Source organism: Helobdella robusta (assembly GCF_000326865.2).
Source record: "Helobdella robusta unplaced genomic scaffold HELROscaffold_6, whole genome shotgun sequence".
In the NCBI taxonomy this organism is placed as follows: domain Eukaryota; kingdom Metazoa; phylum Annelida; class Clitellata; order Rhynchobdellida; family Glossiphoniidae; genus Helobdella; species Helobdella robusta.
Window position 1 is genome coordinate 2,936,732 of NW_008705330.1, and position 11,387 is coordinate 2,948,118.

The window sequence follows — 11,387 nt, forward strand, 5'->3', positions numbered from 1 at the left end:
TTGTTGTAGTTTTCCTATTTGATCATCATCTTCATATGTAACAAATATATCGTCAACATATCGGCAGTATATATTAGGTTTTAGCTCTGGTTTTTCTTTAAATAACATTTTTCCGAGTTTTAGGCATTTTTTAAATATTAATTTCAATACTTTGTCTCACAACAAATTTTGTTTACATCACGAGCCTAACAAGCAAACTTTGTAAACAAATAACAAAGACAAATTAGTTCTTAAGAGCATTGAAAAATATTTTCTTGTTAGAGTACAAATACAAATTTTTTTATGAAATGCCTTCATGGTGCGCCACCTCAAGGTAAAGTCGCAGTCTTTTAATTTTTTGTATGAGTGATGCTTTCCTATAGGGTCATCGATTAACGATACAGGAAATTAAAAAATAAGGAAAATTTCTTTTTTGCCAAATTCATTCCACCCTAATATATAGGCAGAAAATAGCAATGGACTCAAAACGGATCCTTGGGGAACTCCATGTTCTAATAAAACAGGTGAAGTAAAAACTTCGTTAACCATCAAATTAGGAACCTACCAGATTAAAAAAGAAATAACAACATTGTCAACATTCGAATCAAGCCACACAATCCCATTACAAAAAGCAATCAAGTGAAAACACTCGGCATCATACTAGATTCAAAGCTAAGTTTTGATAAGTATATTATTATTATTATTAATTATTATTATTATTAACGGGGTTTAAAGTGGTTTAGAAGACTATGGTCTGTGTAAGAACCACTACTAATTAGATCTCCTAATATCCTATCTGTCCGAGTTTGGCTTTGAAGCTGTTGAGTGAATTCGCAGAGAATGCATCATCGCTTAGCTCGTTCAAGGCGTTGACCACTCTACTGCTGAAGAATCTGCTCTTTATTTTTCCATCCGAGTTTTTGAAAATCTTAAATCTGTGCCCTCATAGTTTATCACTGTTTACTAGCCTGAAAAATCTCGAGTATGGTGTTGTTTCCCTATTCGTGATCAATTTATGTTTGGATTAGATCTCCTCTACATCTTCCTTTTTCCAATGATGCCAAGTCGCATTTTTTCAATCTCTCATCGTATTCCATTTTTCCGATTCCTCTAATCATTCTTGTGGCTCTACGCTGTACTTTTTCCAAAACTTCCTTATCTTTCTGCATATATGGGCTCCATGCTTGAACACAGTACTCCAGATGAGGTCTGACTAGGGTTTTATACAGTTTCAGTATAATATGCTTCTCTCTGCTGACCATTGTTCCTCTTATAAATCCCAAGATCGTATTGGCTCTAGCCGCTGCAGCTGTACATTGTCTTGACGGTTTTGTGCTTTGATGAACAATGATTTCTAGATCCTTTTCTTCCTCTGACTTATTATATATTACTTCAATAATTCAAACATGCAACTATCACCTTAGAGCAATTAGTCACATTAGACCATTTTTGTCAACAACAGTAGCATTTTCATTAATACATTGTTCAATCTTAACCAGATTAGATTACTGCAATAGTCTTTTATATGGCATCACACAACTACAAATAAAAAGACTTCAAACATTGATGAATAAAAGTGCACGTGTTGCCCTTAAAATTTAACTTAAAACTCTTCACTGGCTCTCAATCAAATTTCGGATCCCATTTAAAATTTTTACAATAACATTCAAGACACTTTCAACATCACAGCCAATTTACTTAAGAAATCTAATCGCCATCACAGAATCCAACAGAAACTTGCGTTCATCCAAAGCACCTACAATAGTCAAGCAACATGTGCCAACCAACATTGCTAACCGTGCCCCCCTTATTCTTCACCATCAATTTAGAACACATTACCAGATCATATTAAAACCTGTTCTTCACTGGCTACTTTTGAGAAAAAACTAAAAACTCTTTGTTATAATCGCTAATAACATTTAAACAACATTATATCTATTATATCTTAAATGTAATTTCCATTTTATATCATATATCATGTTGCACTAGCTTGTCTGGCAAACAGCGCTTCTGTTGCTTCTCCTTAGCGCTATACAAGTTATAGCTATTATTTTATTATTATTATGTATATATTAATATATATGTGTGTGTATTAAAGATCAGTGAGTAGAACTAGAAACTAAAATGCACTTTTAAATTTTGACAGACGTGCTATGGGCGTTCTGCGGTTAATATTTGAGTCGATTTGATATAATTGCAGTTGTTTTTTTAGTAGATAAAATATTTTTTCATATTTGAAAATTTAACTAATTTATTTTTTAAATTTAGATTTAACAGACCGTTTTAAATAAGTTTTATTTAGCTTGTTAACAACCTTTTAAAAGTTTAGTTATCGTTTTTTTTTACTTCCACCCAGTTTTTTAAATTTAAAATTTAAATTAGTTGTTAAAATAGGTTTAAATTGAAAATTAAGAAATTAAAAATAAGTGAAAGGCATTTGCACGGCAGATGAAATTAATAGTAAATCATTAAATTAGAGGTTAGGTTAATTTATTCAATAAATTTTTTTAAATTTCAATTTTAAATACAGTTGAAATTACATTTTCAATGATAATGGTATGTCACATAAAATAATATTTAATTAATTTTCAAATTAAAAATGCTTTAGAATCAGTTCATTAAATATTTCAAATTAACAATGTTTTAGAATCAGTTTTTTAATTGTTTGATTTGATGGCAATGAAGAAGCCTTCGAAAGATACAGTAAATTATCAGGAAGAAATTGATCTGAATGAAGGCCACTGGAAGAACAAAATGAAAAATAAAATTAATGGTTTTCCAGATTATCACAACTCAGTATTCGAAGCTTGTGACAGTCTTGGTGTTGATGATGACGAGTTTCATAATGTTGCTATAATTGAGAATATGTTAAATTGTGACTACAGTGTTCGTGGAGCAGTTGTGAAGTTTGTTGATGAACACGCTGAAGACGTTCTGTTATGCAGTTTGAAACATTCATGGATCTCATCAAACTTGTTTTTACAAAATCCTTTTTGTCTATTTTCTTCCTTTTTTCTAAAAACATTTTCTGCTATCCCAAAATCTTTTCTAACAGCAGAACTTTTATTGAAATGTTATGACAGTATTTTTGCAAAAAAGCTTAAACAGGAATCATTTTTGAAAATATTTTTCAAAATGCTTATGAAATACTATGATTTTTCAACTATCCTGTTTCAAAGGCAAGAATATATTTTGTCCAATGGAAAAAATTTGAATATTTATATAGCATATCAATTGGATTTACGCAATAAATGGTTAAAATTATTTACATGTTCCAACTCATCAAAAATTTGTTGGTTTTCAAAACGTCCATCTCTTCTAGTAAAATATTTAACATCATGCAACTCAAACGATGTGCAAACTATGATGAAAATGTCAATTGATATTGGAAATGGAAATCAAAATTTCATTAAATCGAAGGATCTTGTTGTCCTTAGTGAAGATAAATTATCACCAAAAATCCATGCAGGTTATTTTCTAGAAATTTTTTATTTCTTCTTTTGCTTGTAATTAACATTAACTAAATAATCTCGTTAAATTTTAACTTAAGCTTTAAGGAAAATTTAGTATAGGCATTTGATTTAATTTTGTAGGAATATTAGGATTGACGTTTTGATTTTTATTTATTCAATTTTGTTTTATTCCACCTGAAATATGCAATATAAAAACTAAGTTTAAAATTGTTTTTATTGTGTGTATTGTTGGACAAGCAGAAGCACTACATTACATGTTTCATAATTCCATGATAAATTAGGCCATATGTAGATAATATACACTTATAGGAAATCAACATTAAATAACATTCATCAGCTAATATAAAAAAGCATGCTGTAATAATTCAATCAATCAATCCATCCGTTATGGGTCAGACTTTTTTAATTCCATTCATCAGGTTCTGTCTCGAAGCCGATCTATCCATTGCTTCTGTCTTCTTGAGACCAAGTGCCTTCAAGTTTTCCTGTATGGCCTGCATCCAGAACTTCTTTGGGCGACCTCTTGGGCGGGTGCCAGGCACCTGGTGCTCAGTAGCAGAAATTCAGATGGCCAAACCATCGTAGGCGATGATGACGACATGCATCCTTCAATGTGCACAGTCCCGATCGGTTGAGGATCTCGGTTGTATAGATATGGTCCCTTAGGCCAACATGCTGCGTCCAATGAATCATCTTCATGTCAGTTCGGTGAAGCTGCTGTTTGAGTTTTGTCATCGGCCACGTTTCTGCACTATACATCAGAACAGAACGTATAGCTGTGTTTTACAGCTCTGAGCGCAGCGGTAGAGGAATGCTAAGTCGCACCAGTACCGAGACAAAGGGTGCCATCTGCCCCACGCCTCACGTATGCGTCCACGAACGGCGGTATCAGCTGTTCCAGTACAATCCAGCACATCTCCCAAATACTGAAATGAAGTAGCAGTTTCGATCCCGGTAATCGTATCATCATCTGGGCCCCGTTGTCGCGGGTTGATGCAGGCGGGGCATACGAAATCAGTCACAAAACAAAAACTATCGTCACCGGTGGTACATGCCGTACATACAGAAAAATAATTGTTAATAGCCTAGTATAACAATCATTAATATTTTAACTATACATACATTGTACTGTAGTGTTTTTTTTACGTTTATATATGATATTTTACATATATGAATTAGGTTTAATGGATTTTGAACATTTATAATTTTTGATTAGCATTATCTAATTAATTACACACTTAACTTGTGGCAAGTGCATCAGCAAGATCTCATATATTACATTACACATGAAAGATTGAGGGTAGGTGTATATTGATTGTAGATTGTTAAATTGATTCTCCAGTGACGTTTGGTTCAATATTCAAGTAGTATATTATGCAATTTCATGTTTCTAAGTTTACAAAATAAGTTGCTTATGTTCTAATGTTTACTTTTAGAAAAATTGGAGGACACCAGTGAAAAAAATACGTCTTCTGACAATAAAGTATGATTAATTGATTTTTTTATTGCTTAAAATGGTTGATGTTAAAATTGGTAACCAATCAAACTAACAGGTGGCCAGCAAATCAGTTGGAAGAAAATTCAAGAAATTTGTTTCACCCGTTAATGTTTGAAACATTCTTTACATTGCATTGTTAAGTTATTTTAAACTTATTCTTAATAATTTTATTAATTTTGAATATCTGTAAAATTCACAATTGAATAATGAACTGAATTGTACAACAGACAGTTGCGTTAATTTGTTAGACAAATTTAATTTCCATTGTTAAAATGGGTCACTTGATTTACTATTTAATTGAAAAGAAAGTTTGTTTACTTGGAAATTTAAGAAATCGCAAGTTTTAGTTGATCATTATTTCAAACCTTTTGAGATTGAATAGATCTTTTCAGGATTTTTCCAAGAATTCATTTCAAATCTCTCCTCAATGTTTCAATCACCTTTCAAATCATCGAATTAATTATTAGCAGTGGCGGATCTGGGGAAAGTGCCCCCGTTGTGAATCGTATTTGTAATAAAAGTTGTTAAAGTCATTGTTTTAACGGAAAAAGTACTGATTTGAAGGAAAAATTGACATTATTATTATTATTCACTTATATCGCGTCCTGTGCATAGCTTCAGGGACGCTTAGATAAACAATTCCTTTCGACGTTTTCGTAGGCCTGGATAAACAAAAAGTTCTTTAATCGTTTCCTAAAAAGTTTGATGGATGGTTGTTGACGAATAATGGCAGGCAAACCATTCCACATGGAAGGAAGGCTGTACGTAAACCATTTGTTGACGACTGATGAATTGCTGACAGGTTGATGCAACTAAGTAGTATATGAAGACGAACGAAGTTGATGAACGATGCGATATAAGTGGATGAAGATATGATGGTTGAGATGTATTATGTAGCTTGTACGTGAGGACGGCGAGTTTTAATATAATGCGTTGACGAACTAGTAATCAATATAGTTGAATGGGTGAATCTGTGCTGAAAGATAAATTACTGATATTTAAAACAATTTTTGCAACTCTATTTTGAGCTTTTTTAAGTAAAATTAAAAAGTGGGAAGGAAGATCGTAGATAAAAGAATTCCAATAATTTAAACGTGATATTACGAGACACATAGCCAGTGCAGAAGCAATATCTTCAGCGAGAAAATTGCACATATGACGAATAGTCCAAGTATAATAGTTACAAGATTTGATCAAAGCTAAGACATGAGAATTAAAAGATAGAGAAGAGTCAAAAGTTAAGCCTAAAAATTTTAGTTTAGGAGTTGAGTAGAGAGAAGAATCAGCCAAGAGAACGTGTGATTAGGAGGAACATTTGATAAGCTGTTGTGGAGTGCCAAGAGACATTACTTCAGATTTAAGAGAATTTAGCTGAAGAAAGTTTGATAAATGCTAATCGTTTATGACCATAGTACATGCATTTAAGTTGGTTATAATGCTAAAAAGGAAAAAAATATCGTCAGTCAAATTTTGACCACATTTTCACAAATGTTGGCCCCCCCTGGTAGACATTTAAATATTTTAAAAATTAATTCTTCCTGGTCATCAGCAACTTTTTGGAAAATTCCCCCGGTCAACGTTAAAAGATTTCAAAAATATAAGACTTCAAGCTCCCTTCAAACTTGTCTAGATCCGCCGCTGATTATTAGTGCTTGACAACCTTACAGCATGTGGTTGCGGGGTCTGATAGTAAGCATTTTTGCTCTAAATATTTTATTTCAGCTATTCTTGCCGTCCGTTTGTCATTTTTTGTGTTCTGTTTTTATTATCGCTTCTTTATCATCAATCAGCTGTGTGCAGCCATTGATTTCCTCACGACATCTCTCCAGCGGTCTTCATCCTGGGCAAGCTCTTCTGGTGTCAATCGGGATCTTCTCTTTGTAATTCCATATTTGGACAATCCTGCCCGTTGTAGATCTTTGCCAAGCAGTCGAACCATCTTCGTGGTCGTCTTTCTCTTGGTCTCGCCCCTTGAGGTTTACACATCATGGCTTTCTTGATGGTTATATTTGAATTCATTCGCAACACGTATCGGTCCATTTCATTCTGCGCATTCTGATCACTTCGGTTATGTATGGCTGACCCGTTCTACCAGTTTTACGTCTAATCTCTATTTGGAATATAGTCTTGATAGCTGATTTTTATGATTCTTCGCAGTCATCCGTTTTCTGCTGCATTCAATTTATTCTCCACAGTAGGCCTATGTGTTAAAGGCTTACGCGTAACTATTCCGCTTGTGTCATGAAACATTCTTACTGTGGCAAAAATAGAAATAAGTATAAAAATAAAAACCACGTCATCGAACAAAAATAAATGCTCTAGATCTATCAAAAATGTGTAATGCTATCACAGTTAATAGTTATCAGAACTGAGGTATAAACTTATCACCATCAGTGGTTATCATTAAGTTAATGACACTTGTATGCAATGGCGGATTTAGACAACCTCGATCCGCCACTGTCTGTATGATCATGTTATAGTTTAGTTATTTATTTAGTTATTTTCATAGCGTACGTGAAATCGTCAAACCCAGCTCCGTCACAATGATCACAAAATTTTTTAATTATATTATCATACACGATTTTAAAATAATTTCGCGCTTATTAAATTCTTCACCAACTTGCAATAAACAGTTTAACGACCGTAAAAAATTGGCAAAAAGGATTGTTTTTGATGGCCTCGGCAAATCAAGAACACTATTCAAAACTAAAAAACTTTGGCAAAATTTCAAGAACATAAATGATAAACCAAAAATATCACTCAACGTAGTAACCAATTTCAACAACGAAACAATGGTAAGCCCTCAGACCACAGCTAACAAATTCAACAAACAATTTACAAGCTTCATCAAATACACATCTAGCACAACCAACTGAGTGATGCACCGTCAAATTAAAAAAGAGTCTTCATTATATCCCAGAAATAGAATCATCAACAATAATCAACACCATAAAACAAGCTAATCAATCAAAAGTATTTAGTCCAGATCAACTTACAATATTTCATCTAAATAACCTAGAACAAAAAGGAATTAATTATCTTGCACACATCTTCGGCTAATCTTTAAAAACATGCACAATACCTCAAATCCAGAAGACATCTTCGATATTTCAAATTCTCAAACCGAGTAAAGCTGAAAACTAATGCCTACCTCTATGTTTCACTACGATTACTGTCTCCAGCTGTTAAATTGAAAAAAAAATGTCTCTTACCCATTATCAGCAAGAACATAGCACTAGCCAACCATCAACACGGTTTCAGACCAGAGCACTCCACAAACACAGTTCTCCTGCAACTTACTACAGATATCTCCATAGGCTTCAATATAAAAAAAACCATGTCATCGAACAAAAATAAAGCTCTAGATCTATCAAAAGCGTTCGACACTGCCAATCACAGAACTCTCATAAACGACCTACAACATAAAACAATTTTTCACGCAATCGTTAGATGGTTATCAAATTATTTAAAAGGCAGACCAAAAACAATCGAGTTCCACAAACACAAATCAACATCTAACAACATCACCACCGGTGTTCCACAAAATTCAGTACATTCTCCAACATTATTCAACCTCTACGTCTCGAAAGCTGACATCCCTCCATCTAATATCGGAATATTATCATACGCCGATGATTTTACACTATATTCATTATGGCCTGTTTTGTTTAAAGAAACTATATAAACCACATATTTAAAAATAAAAACGCTGACCCATGTTATAAATAATAATATTATATATTAATATATTATATATAATACGTAGTCTACGTTAATAAAAATAAATATATATTTATCATTTATAATGAGTCAATATGGCATTCCATTTTTGCTGTTGATTTTGATAACTTTCAAAATTGATTTGCGTGAAAAAAATGTTCATTTCATTGCAGTTGTATGAAATTTCTGTTAATGTGGCTGTGCTCGGCGAGTTGCTTTGTAACAACGTATTTCTTTACAGTTTTATTGGTTTTCACAGCCTTATGGGTCTTCACAGAGCTTCATTCCTGCGTATTTGAAATCAAATAAACTCGTGATCCTATTGTTATAATACTCGTTGTCGTAACCGATTTACGATGCGACGGGTTCGAATCTTCGATTGAATAAAATACTCCAAACAGTTATTAGTTATTAAACTTTATTTACAGAAGAAATCAACTAATCGTTTATTTCTAGCAAATTCAAATTAACGCAACAATTAACTTTTAAATTGTTCAAAATCTATCGCTATGACAACGTCAACAAAACAAATCAAATATCGCTTTAAATAATTCACCGAATCGCTATTCACAAAATCACAAAATCACGAATTTCACTAATCACGAATTTCACTAATCGCTAATCTTCTTGCGACGTGCGCTTATATACTCTTCGCAAGCGTCGTTTCTAGATTCTTCTAGATGGTCCGATTCTAGCATACTCTAGAATGCTCCATTCACTAGAACATTCTAGAATACGCTAGAATCTAGTGCGTTCGGTAGCACGGTTATAACATTACCCCCTTCTTAGTTCTGTTCGTCCCGAACAGCTTTCGTTCCGGTGTCCGCATGGTACGGAGCCAGTCTATCAAAATGAACGATCTTCATTCTAGCTCTCGGCTTCCGATATTCTTGAATACGGTAGACGACGTCATTCAAGCGGGTGATGACTTGATATTCCCACCCTCGCTGGAGCTTTTGAAAACGTCCTTTCTTTCGCTGTGGATTGTACAGCCAAACTAACTCGTCGACAGCAAAACCGCCACTGCTTCCTTTCAAGTCGTATCTGGTTTTGGCCGCCTCCGTGTTTTTCATAATTTTAAGGCGTACGTAACGGTGGATATGGTTTAATCGCTGTCGAAGATTATCCACGTATTCTGTAAAATCAGCAATCAACGCTTCGGCTTTTAGACGGTTTTCTTGATACAAATTGAGTTCATCCAGTAGATTTTTGGTAAGTTCTTTGAGTCTATCTTTGTCAGTTGGTAGAACCTTTTCCTGTTGCTCCACATCTAATGATTTCACCAAATTTATTGATTGGCAATTACCTATTTCCTCGTCTTTTTTAATTCTAATAGTGTGTTTAGCGGTATTCATTATTCTGACAGGAATAAGACCATTTTTGTTCGCTTCTACCAGGCATTTTCCACTGACCGCGTTCTGTACATTTGTCGTTGAGGTTGGCTCCATCAAATAGAACTGGTGGTCCCTTGGATCGCAATTCAACTTGCCCCATACGATGTTTTCAGATGATTGAGGTAGTTCTATGTCACAATCGACTGTCACTCGAATGCATTTTTCGTCGCTATCCTCCATTATTCTGTATTTCTCCATCTAAGAATGAGTTTTTCTAAGTCAATTTTGAACCCATATTTTGTCAGAAAGTCGACACCTATTATGCATTCGTCAATGATATCCGCGACTAAGAATGAACCTTCGAATAACAAGTCGCCTAGCTGAAAAGTACGGAGAATCTTTCCATAGACTGGTGCTGTTCTTCCGGTAGCTGTTCGAAGGATGCATTTGTTAGAAGTCTCTTTCTTCAGATTGGGTACCAAATCAGATCTTAAAATCGATTTTGTTGCTCCGGTGTCGACTGTAATTACACATTCTCGTTGATCAACTTTTCCGTTCAGCCATAGGTCGTTTCGATTTCGATGTAGTCTGGAAACGTTAATTACGGTACTGGGGGCGTCAATTCTACTAGCCAACCTCTGCCCCACAAAGTTGGCTCTTATTAGCTTTTCATTAGATCGGCCCCTTCGTTAGAAGGGGCCAATCGTGATACAGGATCATCTTTTCTTCTTTTGTGCCATCTTGTCGCGCAATTTCGGCAGTAGTTATCTTTTAGGCGGTGTTTACAATCACGACGTAGATGGCCTTTTTCACCACAAATCCAGCATTGGGTACACCATGCTGTTGGGGTTTGCGTTTCACAACCACCTTCTGGCAAGAGCATTCTTCATGTACTTGGCGTAGACGTACGTCACTTTTTGATGCTTGCTTTGCCGATTCAAAAGTGAGACTGTGCGCAACGGCATCCTTGAGTTTTCGTTTATCTGACAAGAGAAGGGATTGCTTGAGTTCCGAATCACGAAGGGCTTTGATAAACGTATCCAGGGCAGTTTCGTCTCTATGCTCGGTGTCTGATGTCGGATACGACAGCAATGTCAACCGTTCGATATCTTGTGCCAGCTGCTGAATAGATTCACCAGATCGTTGCGTTCTGTTTCTAAGCTGAGACCGATAAATCTGTTTCATATGTTCTTCACCATAACGTAAATCTAACGCGCTAATCAGAACTTCATAGTTGAAGTGGTTCTCCGCCGGAATCGTCTGAAGAACCTCTGCTGCTGAACCTCGCAGGGCCAGTATCAGTGCTGTTGCTCGTTCTTTTCCGTTCCAACAGTTACTAGTTGCCGCTGCTTCGAACTGGGTTTTATAAACGTTCCAGGACAT

The 11,387-nt window shown here is 34.8% G+C and overlaps 2 protein-coding genes across 2 annotated transcripts in view; one reads left to right on the forward strand and one right to left on the reverse strand.

Moving 5' to 3' along the window:
- Positions 1-2,658: 2,658 nt before the first annotated feature.
- HELRODRAFT_164241 (hypothetical protein) lies at positions 2,659-5,065 on the forward strand (the record flags this gene model as incomplete). Its single annotated transcript, XM_009029230.1, has 3 exons — positions 2,659-3,448; positions 4,706-4,752; positions 5,006-5,065. 3 exons carry the CDS (start codon positions 2,659-2,661, stop codon positions 5,063-5,065), a joined length of 897 nt encoding a protein of 298 aa, XP_009027478.1.
- Positions 5,066-10,775: 5,710 nt separating this feature from the next.
- HELRODRAFT_164242 (hypothetical protein) overlaps positions 10,776-11,387 on the reverse strand; it is a gene marked incomplete at both ends in the record, with an annotated part of 1,344 nt that continues 732 nt past the window's right edge. The window contains one exon of the mRNA XM_009029231.1: positions 10,776-11,340. Coding sequence (XP_009027479.1) covers positions 10,776-11,340 — 565 coding nt within the window. The remainder of the gene's footprint in view (positions 11,341-11,387) is intronic.